The sequence below is a fragment of the Acomys minous genome (assembly GCF_964271855.1).
Source record: "Acomys minous genome assembly, chromosome: 6".
NCBI lineage: Eukaryota > Metazoa > Chordata > Mammalia > Rodentia > Muridae > Acomys > Acomys minous.
In genome coordinates this window covers 60602476-60620082 of record NC_140487.1, presented here as the reverse complement: position 1 = coordinate 60620082, position 17607 = coordinate 60602476, and the positions used below count along the sequence as shown (strand labels likewise).

Below are 17607 nucleotides of genomic sequence, written 5' to 3'. Positions count from 1 at the left end.
AAAATGGCATAGTTTCCGATTTCTGTTTGTTTCTATGAAGGGAAGGGTGGAGAAGGGACACAGATTCTGGCAGGTTCTGGTGGTGCTCACTTCTCATGCTGGGTGGCGCACACCTTTAATCCCAGCACTTGGGAGGCAGAGGCAGGTAGGTCACTGTGAGTTTGAGGCCAGCCTGGTCTACAGAGTGAGTCCAGGACAGCCAGGGCTACACAGAGAAACCCTGTCTTGAAGAAAACAAAACAAGTACTGATTTCACTCTAGATACTTCATCAGCCTTGTTCCTGGGAATTTTCTTACCGTTATGTGTGATGCAGAGTAACAGAAAAACCAAACACTATTAAAAAACAAAAGCAACCTTCCATGTTTGATAATAACATTGTCCACAATAAAAACTTCTGAAAAAACAAAACAAAACAAAAATCAACTTCTGGCTAGGAGATGGGCTAGAGTGTAGCCAGTCTTTGCTACTTTGTGAGTTCTTCTTTTCCCCACCCTTCATTCCCCTTCCCCGTTTTTTACTCCCTATCACTAGATAGGAGAGAAAGAAGGGGGGGGGTGAGAGGGAGAGAGGGGGAGAGAATTGGGGGAGGGGGGAGACTGATCCTCGAATATAATTCCTTTCTTCTTGTTTCTTTGAACTACTAACAAACCCTCTGAATGAGGCACCAATCCTGCGCCTCTCCAGGCCATAGCATTTATGTATCCTCTGAAAAGTTCCCAGAATTTCAGATGTCACACAATTGCAAAAACTATCTGCAGTTGGCAAAGCCACATCACTGCTACAGCATGAGGCAAATGATAGTCAGCTGCTGTGGACCATTCTAAACAGTTCCATATCCCTTCACCAGGGATTAAAACAAAAGCATATTCTTATAATATTTCTGTTTTTAAAGAAGCCAAAATTCCAGAATTCTCACAATACTTGTCAAACACATGTGTGCAAGGTCCCATACTGGATTCCTATACAACTGAACAACAACAACAACAACAATAACAAAAAGCAAAAAAAAAAAAACCAAAAACCCAAAAAACAAAAATAACACCTTAAAATTTTAGCAGATACAAGCAGAAGGAAATATGTGTTTACCTGTGTGCATGGTCCCAAAGGCAGCACCCAGGACCTGGTGCATATTAGACAAGAGCTCTATCACTGAGTTATATCCTCAGCCCTTGTTTTTTGAGATAGGATTTCACACTATGAAGCCTCAAATTTCTGATCCTCCTGCCTCTGTCTCCTGAACTCATGATAACAGGTTTACGCGGCATGATTATATATGCCATTAAAACTACATTTTATTAAAATTATATTCTAAATTGTAGAAGAATGTTTTATGTATTGTATGGATGTTAACTAAAAAAACCTGTGGCCTATAGAAAGAGTAAAGTAGAACGTGGGACATCGGCAGACAGAAAGGATGCTGAGATAAAGCCAGGTGTGCAAAGATTTGCCCGGAAAGCTTTAAGGACAACAGATGCATTACACCTTAGTAGAGGTAGCCAGTTACTCAGAGAAGAGCCTAGCTATATGGCCTAGGTATTTGTAAATATATTTTGAGTCTCATGAGTCATTATTCTGGGAGCTTAGGGACAGGAGGAAAACATGCACCATACATTACCAAACCACTGATTTAATAGGATATCTAAAAATAATTTTAAAATATTTTTATTATGTATATGGTGTGTGTCTGTGTTTGGGTACATGCAAATGAGTACAAGTACCTTTGAACTCTAAGGCTTAAAAGCTAGGAGTAGCAGGTCCCCTGGAGCTGGAGTAACAGGTGGTTGTGAGCTGCCTGACATAGGTGCTGGGCTCTTTTGAAGAACAGAAAATGGTCTTAATTGCTGAGTCATCTCTCTGGCTTCCTTTAGAAGATACTTTGAGACAGGATCTCACTAAGTAGCCTTGGCTAGCCTGGAACTTGCTATGTAGACCAGATTGGCCTCAAACTCAGATCTACTTGCCTCTGCCTCCTGAGTGCTGGGATTAAAGGCTTCACCATGCCTAGTCCTTTAAATGATACTTTAAAAGAAAATTCCTAGCAAAGTATGGTGACACACACCTGTAACCTGAGACTCTCAGCAGGTTGGGATTCAGATGTGAGGTAACCAAGGAAATGGAGGCCAGTTACCTTGGTAGTTGTGTCTGTGGTCAAAATGCCGCTTTGTGGCTGAACATCCTTAAACTGCAGTGAGGTTATCCCTATTATATTAAAACTAAGGGTCAGGGGAACTTCCCCAACTTGCCACACTTGTGAACTAACAAAGGGTCTGTATCATCCAGGGACACAGTATATTGTAGTTTTGATCTCTTTAACGTTTTTTTTTTTTTAAATGATCATGGGAAGAACTACCCTAGAAAGGTGCTCCAGTGCCCCATGATTGGGGCAGTGAGTTAGATTTCCCCACAAATATGCTACCCATCTCATAAATATTCATATAGCCTTTTACAGAACAGGTGCAAGATCTTTTCCAGCTACCCACCCTTGGGTCAGCTCATTTTCAGCTCTATGAAGTGCACTATGTCTTTGTGTCACTTTGCTAAGTAAATCATTATTTAAACTAAGTCCCTTTGCTGAATTCTTTCCTTTAAGACAAGTACCCAGGCAATCTCCATCCAGGTAACAGACCCAGGCATGATTTCAAGAGCAATGCAAGCCTGGGCACAATGAATGCTGTCTCAAAATGAAAACAAATAGATAAATTTAAAAAGAGGCTGGGGTACAGCTCAGTAATAGAATGTTAGCCTGTCAAAAACAAGGCTGAGTTTGATCTTTACTACTGAAAAACAAATGAACAAACTCATAAAATCACAATGCATGTGGAAACTCTAGAAATATGTTACTTATCAGCAAAGATTCTACAACATCTTAGCCAAGTTGCTAGAGCAGAAAGACAATTTTATACAATTTTAAAAAGAATGTACAAGTCCTAGGGTTTTATTCCTAGCATTGCCAAAAGGACTACTCATGAAGTCTTTTTTGTTGTTATTTTGTTTTTAGTTTTTTTGTTTGTTTGTTTTCTAAAGAATCAAAAACCCAAAGGGTGTCTGAACAGATAACTCATCACACCTAATGAAAGCACAATTTAAAAGCCTGGACTGAAGTCAAAGCATACCATATATAACTGTTACAACTACATAAAACATAGAATTAAGTGTAAAAGAAAATCCTATTTGTGAGAGAAACAACTACAAGGAGAAGACTGTGAAACCTAAGAAACTATTAATAAATGCATCTTTTTGTGGACAAAAAAGCTCAGAATTGTAATGATGGCAACTCTCTGGAAGTTAAATTATAAAGTGAGTATGTGCAGTTCATCCATGCTCCCAACAGGATTATATTGAGAACTTAAAGATTCCAAAATGCATACTGAAGAGCAAAGATCCAAGAATGGCAAAGAACAGTTGAGAGCTCAAGCAGGGCAGGTTTGATCCACGAGGTATTACGGCTGTGAGGAGGCTGAAAGGTGTGAAACTGATGGAGACAGAGAACAACAAATAGAACAAGGAGCCCGGGAATAGCCTTGTGTACATGCAGACATTGGTTCAAGCTGGTTACAAACCAGACAAGACAGGGGTATTTACTAATGTATGTTTTGAGCCAGAGTTTAAAAAAAAACCATTTGTCATTATTGTGTATATGTGAGTGCCAGTGCTTACATGACATAGCACACGTGTAGAGGTCAGAGGGAAACTTTCAGGAGTTGGTTCTTTCATTCTACATGGGTCCTAGGGATTGAGCTCAGGCCATTGGGCTGATGGCCAGTGCTTCTTGAGAAGGGCCTTTTAGTCCTTCAGCTTTACCCCTCCAACTTACTTTGTAGTCAAGGATGATGTGGAGATCCTGATTTTCCTGCCTCTAACGTCCAGCGGGTTAGAGGTGTGTGCCACCATACCCAGTGGGAAAAATTTAAATTCTCCTTTGTAGCCTACATAAAATTAATTTTAGATGGATTAAGGACTTAAAATTTAAAAGTAAAGCCTTAAAAATGTATTTTTAAAAATACAGTATGGACTAGTGAGATGTGTGCTGGCTGCTAACCTGAAGACCTGAGTTATATCACTAGGACCCCACATGGTATAAGAAGAGAACCTGTCCTACAAGCTGTCTTCTGACCTCCACGTGTGCCATGGCATGTGAAGGTGTATGCACACACACACACACACCCCTAAATTTAAAAATATTTATATTTAAAAGGGCCATAGAAATGGCTCAGTTGTTAAGAGCACTTGTTCTTTTTCTTTAGCTGTGGCTATCCTGGACTCATTATATAGACCAGGCTGGCCTCAAACTCACAGAGATTCACCTGCCTCTGGCACCCCGAGTGCTGGGATTACAGGTGATTGCCACCAATCCCGGCTAGAGCTCTTGTTCTTGCAGAGGAATGGGGTCCAGTTCCCAGCATGCACACAATTGTTCTAGGGAGGGTAAATAATGTCCTCTTTGGGCCTCTGTGGGTACTGCAAACAAATAATGCCCCTACATAAATGCAGCCAAAACATTCATATACATAAAATAAAAATAAATCTTTTAAAGAAAAAATATCTTAAAGACAAAATTTTACTCTGCTTCCTGTCTGCTCTGAGGTGAACAGTCTTTTCCTCCATATGATAGTCTATTGGATAAGCAAACTAAACTGAGATACCATTTCTCCCCTTCCTCAGTGGCAAATGCTAATTATTAAAAGTAGTGGGGGTGAGGGCTGGGCTGGAGAGATGTCTCAGAAGTTAAGAGCACAGGTTGAACTTCCAGAGGTCCTGAGTTCAATTCCCAGCAATGGCATCCATTGCTTACAACCATCTATAATGAGATCTGGTGCCCTCTTTTGACAAGCAAACATACAGACAGAACACCTTGCAATCAATCAATCAATCAATCAATCAATCAATCAATCAATAAATGCTGGGCGATGGTGGCCCATGCTGCCTTTAATCCTGGCACTCAGAAGTGGATCTCTGTGAGTTCAAGACCAGCCTGGTCTACAGAGCTAGTCCAGGACAGAGAAACCCTGTCTTGAGAAACCAAAAGGAAAAAAAAAAATCTCAAATTTTGTGATTATGAGCTAAGGCTACAGACAGAGAAACTTTGTCTTGAAAAAACAAAACAACAGCAACAAAAAAAGTGGGAAAAAGACACCAGAAACACATTTTATAATGCCAATGGGAAAAGCTTCTGTTAACTCTGGGGACAGTAGTACTGGCAGAGGTGGTGACACTCCAGACTGATACAGGGAGGCACCTTAGGTCTGCCCCAGAGAAACATCAGCATGTTGAAATAAAGATGTGCTCAAGGATACTACTGCCATGCTGCTTGTGGCAGTGAAAAACAAAAACCAAAAGACCCAGATATTACCAGAAAATAAACTGCAACAGTTTCTTATTCTTCTTCATTCTCCCTTTTCATTTGTTTTGATAGGGTCTCACTATGTAGTTCCAGGTGGCCTGAAACTTGCTGTCATCTTAGTGGCCTTGAAATCATAGCAATCTATCTGCCTCAGCCCCTAAAACATTAGCACATATTACTACATCTGAATTTTTCTTGTGTCTTTTTTGAGAAAAGGTTTCAGTGTTGTACTCCTAACTGGTCTCTAGAGTCTTCTGTGTTCCAAATGCTGAGGTTACAGGCATGTGTCATACCCAGCTACAAGCACCTGTTGAAAAGCCTGGGCCATATGCACTAGGCCCCATCTCTAGCCCCAGTTCTGAGGCTATGGCAGCAAGGTCTGCATTAAAATTACAGGATTGTCTCCCACAGCAGCAACACCCTAATGAGTTAGTACAGACAAATGTGAAATACAGAGTAAAAATACAGTGACATAGATGTTGACTTTCCAAAGCCCAAGGGCAATGAAAGGCAAGTGGTTACTGCATGAGGAATGGAGCTAATGGTACCAGAGACAAATACCAAACCACAGGCACATCTTAAAAGATGGGACTGAGCATACACTCAAAACCATTTCCTGAATTCCTACTCTGTTATGAAATATTCTGAATATGGAATGATTGTATGAACAAAACACATTTTCTTCTTTGAAATTTATAAATGGTAGGGAGGATATGTATATAATGAAAAGACAAATACAAAATATCTGGAACAAAAGGAGACTAGAATTGCGGTGGGAGAGGTGCACTGTCAGATAGGGTGACTGAGGGAAGCCCCACTCAAAGGCTTGCCGGTACTGGCTCTGAAGAAGTACACCAGCCAAGGATTGGGACCAGTAGTCCCAAATGTTGAGCAAACACCTTAGAGGACAGTGGGACCAGAGCAGAAAGGCATGAAAATGGGAGAATGGCTGGGCTATGGAGATTGGATGGAAAGTTGGGAAGTACAACTTAAGGGGCTCTCTGTTGGGTCCAAGCAGACTGTAGGGGCTAAGGACAGGACCAAAGAGGACATTTCAGCACGAGACTGAGGCTTGGAAGGAGTCTAGATAATTGAGTGGGAGGACCGGGAAGAGAGAAGATGGATGTGTGCCTGTGCGTGCGTGCGAGTGTGTGTAGAGGACCAGAAAACTTGGGGTTTTGACTTATAGCTGGACGGATGGAGAAGTCATGGACAATGAGAGAAGAATGGGTTTCAAAAGGAGGTTACCAGATGCCTTGGCTGTACTTGCCATAGCTTTGGAGTGTGGGAAATTCAGGCAGAGGTCAATGGTGGGGCACACACCTAGACATACGTACTGAGACTTACGCTGCCACGAGGGAGAAAGAGACTGTGAGGATGAGGGCACACCATTTTGGAAAGGTCTTAAGGCCACTGGAAACAGCAAAAGAAGGGCAACAGGGGGCGAGGCAGGAACCGCAGGGGAGGGAGTGTGTGTCCCTGGAATCCCTGTGTTGGAAAGAATCTCTTAATCTCTGCTAATGGTATAAGAGGTGGAACCTAAGGAGGCAGTCAGGATTAGATGAGGTCATGAGTGTGGGGTCCCCCATTAATAGCCTGAGGGGCTTTGTAACATGGGGAAGGAAGACTTGCTGTCCACAAATAAGATATCCTTTGTTGCGTCCACCGAGAAGGATCACCAGGTACGGCCCCTTGACCTTGACCTTCCAGCCTCCAGCGTAAGGCTGTGAAATATCTATAAATACCCAACCTATGGTATTCAGTAATAACAGAAATTGGACTAAGGCAGTGAGTTATGGTGATAAACTCCCTAGACACAATGAGGAAGAGGCACCAGATAAAAGGGGTAACTTGGAGGGTGCATGCCCCTCTGGAGCCTGAATGGAAGCCAGAGAAGTGGGCAGTCTTGGGATGGGAGTGGGATCAAGGGAGGGAAAGTCTGCTGCTCTTGAGAATGTGGCCTAGGGCAGAGCCTGGGGCCAGGCAGAAGGGATGGCCATGAACTATGGAGTGGCCAGGTAAACAGCTACAGGCATGACTGCACAGCAGCAGGTACAGAAAAGCCTGTATAAGGAGTCATAAGAATGTTTTCTTCTTAAAAAAAAAAGTAACAATAATTTTAAAAAAGATTTATCATTTTTTTCTTTTTCTTTCTTGTTTTGTTTTCCCAGACAGGGTTTCTCTGTGTAGTCCCGGCTGTCCTGGAACTGCTATGTAGACCAGTCTGGCCTCAAACGCAGAGATCTGCCTGTCTCTGTCTCCTGAGTGCTGGGATCAAAAGCACACGCCTTCACCACCTAGCAAATTTATTTTATCTTCTGTGTGTGAATGTTCAGCCCATATATATGTACATGTACCACATGTGTGCTTGATGCCTGAGGTGTCAGATCTCTTAGAACTGGTGCTTTGGTGGTTGTGAAACACCATGTGGGTGCAGGGAACAGAACCTGAGTCCTCTGCAAGAGCAACACATGCTCTTAACCACGAAGCCATCTCTCCAGCCCCCAAGAGTAGGTTTTTTTAAATTAAAAATGGTTTTTTTATACTAAGCTAAACTAAACTGAAATTCTTGGTTTATAAGCCCTATATAAACAGGGCTATGTTTGGCCAATGAACCATAATTTGCCAATCTCTGAGCTAGTGAAGCAACTGAGATGATCTGATGACTATTGGCTCATAAAGAGCTCCCACTAAATGCTGGTCAGCAACACCAGGTGAGACTGGCTGCAGGTTTATGGGTTTGCCACACCTGCCTGGGTGCAGGTGCAGAGCAGGCAGTCGATTTCTTGGGGTTATGGTTTTACCAAGTAGATAAATACAGGGAACGTGAGAGTATACGAAGGGGACGACCAATGATGGCCACAGGGAAAGGAGGATGAGGAGAGTATGAAGGCTTTGAAGGTCCTACACACTGAAGACCTGTTGGACTTGAGGTTTCTGAAGACTGGAGGAACCAGCAGCAGGAAGTGGCTGTGGAGAGCACGCTGGGAATGGGGCAGTGGAAGGAATGAGGACACCATCAACCGTGTCAGGACAGTGAAGGGGGTGAAGAGAGGTCAGGGCACCACGTGGATATAGCAATCTTCAAGTGCTGGGAGGATGTAGAATGACAAGGAAGCCTTTGCTCTCAAGACAGGGTTTCCAGAGACAGAGAGATTAGCAAGGGTCAGTGATGAGGAGAAAAGACACCGACTCCTGAGAGCCCAATGTCAAAGGGACATGGGAAAGAGGACAGAAGAGCGGCAGGACAGATGGGGATACACTGGACCAGGAGTACTGCTGTGCACGGTGGGTTCGGGAAAGCACCACAGAGATTATAGACATAAGGCAAGCGCGTGGGCCAACTCAATCAAGAGTGAGAGGAGGGCAAGGACCCCAGATGACTGGACTGAGGGGGGAAGATAAGCCTGCTAACAGGTTCTAATGGACAGTGGAGAATAAGGGCCAGCAACTGGCCATTTCTTGGACCCCATTGGTTCTCACCAGGGAAAGTACATGTTACAAACATTAAGAAATAAAAGCGGATACCAAGAACCTCTCACCCTTGGCTTTGAAAGTCAGGGCCACATGTGTCCTTTACCTCTTCCAGGCAAAGAACTCAGCTGACACTTTTCCACCATGCAGCTGTCCTTGGTTATCAGCAAGGCTCTCAAAAAATATCTCCTAAACTACACTGCTAAGTGCATGACAACTGGCCATGTGCTCAGTTCTAGACCTGTTTCTGCTCTTGTCTGACTGAGATGAAGCCTAACTTACATCAAGTAAACATGTACAAGTTTAACTACACAGGCGTTAACTGCAGGAAGGTCTGAATGACACAGTGTCATGAAGGACACAGGTCAGGCAAGGGAGGAGGCAGAGACAATGTCTCTTGCCAAAGGACCCATCAAGGTCTTCCCTGCAGGAGCCCAGCATCCCTGTCTTTTCTAAACTTGTAGAGGTGCTGACTGGCTCCTGGGAAATCTGAGACACTGTGCTCAGTATCCACATTCAGCTAAAATAAACACCTGATCCTAATCACACACACAGCTTGCCAACGGTTCTGAAATTCCCACTGTGTTTAAGACTGGAAGGCTCCTTGCACAGCTCTGAATACCTAGTCTTCAACTCCCTCTCACTTCCTCTTCTCTCATCCTCTAATTCTGTGCCTCTGTTTCTGGCTTTGCTATCTATGCTCAGGGTGGAAATTACTAGTTTCTACAACATAGCTGAGAAAGCCAGTTATGACTCAACCATGAAAGATTTAGATTTGAAACTTTCTCTGTGTCATTCTGGAAAGAAGAGTAACAACAGCTCTGGACTTTTACTTTACTGTATTCATTTGGTCACCTGGTGTGTCCCTGACATTTTCCCAACCTTTCACCTGGACTTGGGTCCACAGGAACCTCCGGGACCTTGGGGCCAGTACGACGCCAGGTGCATGGCTCCTTGCCTTGTTCAATCTGGGAAAGGACCTCAGGTTTGGAGATGGCATAGTCTGAGGAAAAACAGGAGGTTACTTTTGTCACATTCTCATCAGAGCTGCTATCTGGATAAGGCATTTGTAAAATTACTAACAGCCTAGAAATTAAATGTTTTGACTGGTACAGAAAGCAGTTCTCTTTCTCTCTGGGTTTTTTGAGACAGTCCTTGTAGTCCTGGCTGTTCTGGACTCGCTTTGTAGACCAGGTTGGCCTCATACTCACAGAGACCTGCCTGTCTACTCTCTAGTGCTAAGATTGAAGGTATGCTCCACCATGTCCAGTCCCGAAAGCAGTTCTCAATGGTAGGCCCTCTGCTGCAAAGTCTAGGGACACTCTTGTGTAGAGTCTAGAGGGTGGGTGGGTGGGGGTGCTACTGCGCATTCAACAGCACATGTGAAGACTCTACTCCACAGTCATCTGTCCACAGAGCTCATGGTGCTGGACACAGGGCCACATACAGTAGCATGCCTGAAAAACAGAACTCCACCAAATACTCTTGGCCAGGAAGTAAAACCAAGAAGAGGGGACTGAGCATTTCAGGACAGTAGCTGTAGAGGCTGGCTAGCAGGGCTTTGGGGCAGAGAAAGATCACTCGTTTTGAGAGGCAAGGTGTACCTTATTCTGACAGACCCTGTGATGCATCACATCAAAGTTACCCAATCCATAGTAGGAGAACAGTTCCTCTGCTAAAGTGGAGTTGACTACAAATACACTGGAGAGCTATGGCACACCTGTGCTTAGTCTCAGCCCAAACAGGTATCAAAACTCTGGGCCTAGTGAGGACAGACATCATTGCTTTCCTCTGTCTGTCTCTTCACCAAGCAGAAGGGAGTATCTGACTCCTCACCCCAAAACACAAGTAGGGAAGGATGGGAGGGTGGTGGAGGAGGAGTCTCCTTGCTTTAAGTATCTAGGGATCTACACATCACTGACATGAAAACCACCATATCACAAAGAGAGGTCTGGGAACTTGTAAAAATCCCACCATACAGAGGTGTGTGTCAGGCCTTACCCAGGGAGACCAACGTCTCGTAGTTGCCCCTCATCACGTGCTTGTAGAGCTCCTTCTGCCAGTCCTCCAGCTTGCCCCACTCCTGCTCAGAAAAATACATGGCCACATCATCAAAGGTCAGAGACACCTGAAACCAGTGTCACACTTGTTCACCCACATGCTTGCAGGCATGGACCCTCAGGCTCCCTATCTCAGGGCATCCAAAGGCTACCTTGGGGACCTCGCCCTTGCTGCCAGGGGGTAACCGCAGAATCCAGAAGTTTCGGTTGCGCAGCAGATTCTCCACGTTCTCCAGGCGCCGCTGCAGCAGCCCGTACTCCTGCAGGAGGGTCCCCAGCACGGCCCACTTGCCCTCCAGCTGGTTGCTGAACTCCACAGCAGTCTTCTCACAGTCAGCCAGCTTCTTCTCTGCCATCCCAGTTCGACCCTCTAGAGAGAGCAGTCGAGCGGCCTGTGATTCAATCTTCCTCTCCATAGCCTGAATCGTAGCTGCCATTGTCCATGGAGAAATCTTTGAGAAAGAATTCAGCATCATTCTTTGCACTATTGCACTATGAGCCTTCAGGACCCTAGGCATGGGGAAGCCCACGTATGTGGGAGGTAGGGACATCCGAAATCATGCAGCAGATCTTGCCTTAGTGGCAGCTTCTTTGGGTGTAACACACCTGGCCTGAGGCTGGCAGGTGCCTTGGGACCCCATAGCACATTGTGCAGGTTCCTACTTTGGTGCTTTTCACCCTCTTTAGTCATTTCCTATGTATGTTCCTGCATTGACATCTCTTCTGCTGAACACGCTGTCTTTTCACAGCACAGTGTAAACACAGTAAACACACAGTGCAATTTTGGAAAATAAACAGTGACTTAGCATTGTTGGGTGTTTTAGTGGAGAAACGATAAACTGCAGATTTACTAGGGCCTGTACTCCTGTCACAATTGCACAGGAACTGCCTGATGATGACCCAGCAAAAACCCCAGCTGCTTCAACTGAGAGGCGCAAACAAGGGGGTTGCTCAACTGCTTTTTAAAAAAGCATCTCTTGTCTCCACTTAACAGACAGATAAGCTCAATGGCCAATTCCCCTTCCTTTAGGACAATCTGATTTGGGCCCTTCTAATTGCCCCTCCCCCATGAGCTAAAATTACCATTACTGCCAATTTTAACCAACCAAAGAGTTGGATATTTTGCTTGTTTTTGTGATGAAGTCTTACATAGCCCAGGCTGACCTAGAACTTGCTAGGTACATAAGATGGCCTTGAACCCTTGATCTTCCTTGCCTTTTCCAGCCAAGTTCTGTGGCGACAAGTATGTTAACCATGCCTGGCATTAAGAGTTGGGCCTTCTACAGCACCTGAAACTCCCCGTAAGGTACGAGTCATTCTCAGACACGAGCTGTCCTGAGAAGAGAGGCATACTCTAATCCGGTGAGGAAGGTAGCCAGTCGTACTTTTACATCAACAGGAATCACAAGACTGATGCATCCCTGTCACTGGGAATGGCACAGAGGCTTTAGTGACTACCCACCAGGAATGACAAAAACATTTTGGGTGGGGAGTGGGAGGAGGTCCTCCATGTACATCTGAGGAGCAACCCACAGGACAGATTGGAGATCCTGGCATGGGTACCATTTCTGGACAGTACCTTAAGACAGATGTTCCTTACATTCTAGAAGGATATTCTTGAACAAAAATAGGTGGGTGAGGACTTGCAGAATAGAACTGTAGAAACTAGTGTGGGACTCATTGAGTCACTGGGAACCAGGAAGTGGGAAGACACGCCAGAAAATAGGGACAAGAGAGCTTGACCAGAGGCAGAAAAGCTTTCTCAAGACTTTCTCAGGCTACATAGAAGGAGGGACACTGGTTCTGACTGAGGACTTTCAGTGGGTCTCAGAAGATGGGGGTCTGATGGGCAGAACTGTTGGAAGGGAAAAAACTGTAGGAGGATACCTCTGGTCTTTATTCCTCTTTAGGGCCAGCCCTGACAGGGATTACCCCAGACTCTAAGAGTCTATTTCAGATGTATCCTTGTACTTTGCTGCAATCTCTGTTACACAAAAGGGAATCTGCATAAACATCTACCTCGTTAATGCTATTCTTGTTTAAAGTTTTCTTTTTTTAAAATGGGGTCCATAGGCCTTAGAACTGTCTAGTCAGAAGTTAGGGATGTGTTCTACTGAAGTCTTGCACCTTGCTGACTCAAAGGGAAGATGGAATCACCAACTACAAAACAGGCAGGGAAGCCACTGGTCTAAGAGGATGCCCAATCCCTCAACTGTTCCTCAGCCACAGGAAGAAGTCCAAGTCTTCCAGCCCCTGGCAACCCTGCAGCCTTGTAACCAAAACCATCCCACCAGGCCTGTGGACCGGTCGGTCCTGCACTGTCCTGTCGCTGTGCTTTGCCTCTTTCAAGCCCAAGCCCTAGGAAACCCTAGTTCACTCAAGTCACAGAAGCAAGGATTACCTGGCCAGCCAGGAGGAGCAGCAGGGTCAGCTAAGCACCTGCATTCGAACCTCGTTTCCACCAGGTTGCTACGACCTCTTTCTGTGCGACCATATGGCTACTCGTGTACCTGTCTGCCTTTCTCATCACAGGCAATGAACTGTGAGCTCTGTCTTCCCACACTTTCCTCGCCGAGAGTCTAGGCAAGTTAACTTCGTTGGGCCTTCAGCTTTTCTTTTGTACGAAATAATAACTATAATAGTAACTACCCCACAGGTTTGCAGTGCGGACAAAATCGTGCCGAAACCGGGCTGAGTGCAGCGCCAGCCTGGCTGGACAAACGCGAGCTGTCCTCGCGCGCCGCCGGGGGAGGGTTGGGCACTTAGTGGGTGCTCAGTGTCTACGGAATCGACGTCGGACACCTCCTAGGTGCCACCAGGCCGCTGGGGGGAGCTGGGGGAGGGAAGCACCGGCCCGGCGCTGAGGAAGGAGCCTGGCCCAGAGACGCGCAGACCGGGAACTTGGCGCGGGTCGGCCGTTCTCTGCGCCCGGCTCCACCCGGTCCGGTAGGCCCCGGCGGACCTCGCGGCCGCTCGCCGCAGCCACAGGACCCGCAGGCCCGGTCTGGCCCGGAAGCCCTTCTGGGGCCTGCGGCGCAGTGTACTGGGCCCCGGCCTTCCGGGGCCCGAGGCCGCGCGGGCCGCCCTTACCGGAGCCGCGGCCGCCTCGGCCATGGCCCTGCGCTGTCCTGCCCGGCGCGGAGGAAGTCGACGCCGCGGCGCGCGGCCCCACGCAGGCCCGGCCGCCGGGTCCTCTCCGCCGGCAGCGCCGCCCGGGCCCGCCGCTGCCTTCCCCGCCGCGCTCTTTGCAGGCCGGCCTGCTGCCGCTCCGCCCGCAGCCGCACCGCCGCCCTCAGCGCCGGGCCGCTCCACACTGCATCCTGGGAGCCGGCGCCGCGGCCAGGCCGACGAAGGCCCGTGAGGCTTCCTGGAGGCAGCGCGGCGGCACAGCTCCACCTGCAGCTCGAGCGGCGAACGGCAGCGCCGGCACCCGCCCGCCGCCGCCCCAGGCCCCGCCCTCTTCGCGAGGCCCCGCCCCAGCCCGACCTCTGACCACGCCCCGAGCGTCGCCCCGCCCCCTGCGGCGCCTGTGCTGGGGTGGGAGGGAGTGCTCACCATCAGTCCTGCTCACGTAGCGGGAACAACCTGGTTTGGCGTGATAAAACTTGGGCACAGGGCCTCGGCGGGCAGTGCGCACCCCCGCTCTGTCACGTCTACAGCTGGCCAGCTGTAGCATGCCTGTCTTTGCCTTGAAATGGAAATGAATGCTTCCAACAATAGAAAAATAGCTTGGTAAGTCGAAGTAGGCATCCATGTAGGATTATCTACGTGTGTTATAATAAATATTCCAATGACACGAAAAATGCAGGATTTTCTATAATATGTGTATTATAATAAGCATTTTGGTGATATGAAAAATGGGTTCAAATGGCACCGTTTAAAATTTTTCTTTCATCAAAACAAACAAAATTTTTCTTTGAATGGAGCTGGAGGGATAGCTCAGCGGTTAAAAGCACTCGGTGTTTATGAAGAGAGCTGGGTTTCAGTTCTCAGCGGCTCACAACCGAATATATGTACAGTTCAGAGATCTGACACCCTCTTGTGATAAACTTGGGCATCAGGCACGCACGGGAAGATGCTGATATAGTGAGAGTAGGTCCGAAACGATTCCGTGTTGCCGTTAACACGTGTGTATATAGGATTGTGTTATTATGTGGATTATTCATGTTCATATAATGTTCGTATAAATTTTTATGTCTATCAAAGGTAGGTTTGGACACATACACATTAATGCAGGGTCGGTAGTTTTATGTTAATAGAGAGACCACAGACAGTTTGGGGGAATTTCCTAACTTTTTCTCCTAACTTTTTTCAATTCATGTTTTTGTTTTGTAATAATAAGGGAAGGAAGGAAGAAATTAAAATGTAAAATTTCGCCAGAAGCCTGGTGTGGAGCCCCCGTGTGGCAACGAAGATGTATCGCCTTTCAGAATTACCTTACATGTCAACCCCCAAGCAGGAACCTGCCATACCTGGACCAGTGGCTGAGATCTTGTTGTTGTTGTCGTCGTTTGTTATTTATTTTATGATTTACTTTTATTTTTGATTATGTATGCATGAATCTGTATGTAAATATGCGTACTCATGTGCAGGAGGTCAGGGGTCTCAGATCCTAGGAGCAACCTGGTAACAGAACTTTTGCTCTCACTGTGAATCATGGACACCCCTTCCCCCAGCCCCATGACTATAATGGCTAGTTTTATGTCTACTTAACATAAGGTATAGTCATCTAAGAGAAGTGAATCTTTTTTTAAAAAATTAAATAATTTATTCAGATTACATCCTGATTGTTATCCCCTCCCTCTTTCACACTATTCCCCTCCCTTAGGCCCGTGACAGAAGGGGACCTCCTCCCCCACCATATGATCACAGCCTATCAGGTCTTGTCCTGGTAGCCTGCTTACCCTTCCTCTGAGTGCCACCAGGCCTGCCCACCAAGGGGAAGTGGTCAAACAGGTGGCAACAGAGTTCATGTCAGAGGCAGTCCCTGCTCTCCATACAACTGTGGGGAATGCGCTGTCCATTGGCTAGATCTGAATAGAGGGAGAAGGGAATCTTTTTTTTAAAAAGAGTTATTTGTTTTATTTATTGCATATGAGTGATTTATCTGTAGAAGAGGGCGTCAGATCTAATTACAGATGGTTGGGAGCCACCATGTGGTTGCTGAGAATTGAACTCAGGACCTCTGGAAGAGCAGGTGGTGCTCTTAACCACCGAGTCATCTCTCCAGCCAGAGAAGGGAATCTTAATTGGAAAAATATGTCTTTAGAATTTTGAGCTATAAGCAGACAAGTCTCTAGGGCATTTTCTTAATTACTGATCCTGGAGAGGGGCTCAGTCCATTGTGGTTTGGGCCATCTGTGGGCTGATAGTTCTGGATTCTATTAGAAAGCAGGCTGAAAGCCGGGTATGGTGGCACATGCCTTTAATCCCAGCACTTGGGAGGCAGAGGCAGAGGCAGAGGCAGAGGCAGAGGCAGAGGCAGAGGCGGATCTCTGTGAGTTCGAGGCCAGCCTGGTCTATAAAGCGAGTCCAGGACAGCCAGGACGACAAGAGAAACCCTGTCTCGAAAAACAAAAACAAAACAACCAACAAAAGCAAACAAACCAAAAACCAAAAACAAAACCACCCCACAAACAAGTAAAAGAACGCAGGCTGAGTAAGCCAGGAGGAGCAAGCCAGTAAGCAGCACCCCTCCATGGCCTCTACATCAGCTCCTGCCTCCAGGTTCCTGCCCAGCTTGAGTTCCTAAACTGACTTTCTTCAGTGGTGAAGAGTGGTGTGGAAGTGTGGACAGAATAAACCCTTTCCTCCCCGAGTTTCATCGCACCTAAGACACTGACTGAGGTCTTAACACTCCGCTGTATCCTCTCCTCAGCCTGTGTGGCCTGTAGGGGTGTGAGAAGAGATGGCGTCATTAGAATGCATCCTTCTTAGTGTGTAAGAATTGAATTTCCCTGGGGACCACTCTGGGTGAGCACTTATTTGGGGGAGTCTGGGTCCTCAAATCTAATTTTCCTCTCTTTCTGCTAACTCAGCTGTGTTCTGAGGTCTCCAAAGTCTTGGGATTGCCTCTCAAAAGAATCACCTGAATCACTCAGTCCATCAAAGGGTGGAGTCCACCTCTTACCCTTACTGTAGGGAACAGCTCCAGCATCTTCTCCAAGCTCCTTTCCTATTGTTTTGTTTGGTACCTCTTCCAAGGAGGAATTGCTTCCCCTTCCAATACGTCCCCTCTGATGGGCTGAACCCATATGGGGAACTGAAATTTTCTAATCCGGAGGGAAGGTGATAAGGGAACACACCTGACAAGAGTCCAGCAGGTGAAATGCAGGTGCTCAGTGGCCCGTGCTTGTTAGCTTTGCTGCAAAGTCCTGGGCTGAAAAAGGAAAAGCAAGGGCACCTCTCCACGGAAGAGCTGCACCCACACTTGGTTCTTACTTTCTGCAGCTTTTCTTCCAGAGGCCTATAGTCATGCTCTCAAGTGTGTTTTACTTTCTCCCGAACATCTATCTTTCTCTTAACCTTTGTTTTTAAGCCCATATTAAATATCTTATTAACTTCAACTCTTCTTTATTAAAGAAAAATCCAGGATTAGAGTGATGGCTCTGCAATTAAGAGCACTGTCTGTGCTTTCAGAGGACCTGGGTTTAGTTCCCAGCACCCACCTGGTGGCTCCCAACTGTCTATAACCCCAGTGGCAGGGGATCTGATGCCGTCTTTCTATCTGT

The 17607-nt window shown here is 46.5% G+C and overlaps 1 protein-coding gene and 1 long non-coding RNA gene across 4 annotated transcripts in view; one reads left to right on the top strand and one right to left on the bottom strand.

The window, feature by feature from the left end:
- The window catches only part of ZNF746 (zinc finger protein 746), a 25365-nt gene extending 10553 nt beyond the window's left edge, over positions 1-14812 (bottom strand). For both annotated transcript variants that reach the window (XM_084786138.1, XM_084786139.1), the window contains exons 1-4: positions 13967-14812; positions 11029-11328; positions 10818-10899; positions 9706-9819 (exon numbers count right to left, since the gene is read on the bottom strand). In XM_084786138.1, the coding sequence (XP_084642264.1) occupies positions 9706-9819; positions 10818-10899; positions 11029-11328; positions 13967-14434 (964 nt within the window). In that variant the 5' untranslated portion in view covers positions 14435-14812. The remainder of the gene's footprint in view (positions 1-9705; positions 9820-10817; positions 10900-11028; positions 11329-13966) is intronic.
- LOC311599991 overlaps positions 14477-17607 on the top strand; it is a 19922-nt gene continuing 16791 nt past the window's right edge. Inside the window, exon 1 of one of the 2 annotated variants that reach the window (XR_014780103.1) lies at positions 14477-14608. This is a non-coding gene — a long non-coding RNA (uncharacterized lncRNA). The remainder of the gene's footprint in view (positions 14609-17607) is intronic. The other variant, XR_014780104.1, reaches the window with a different exon arrangement.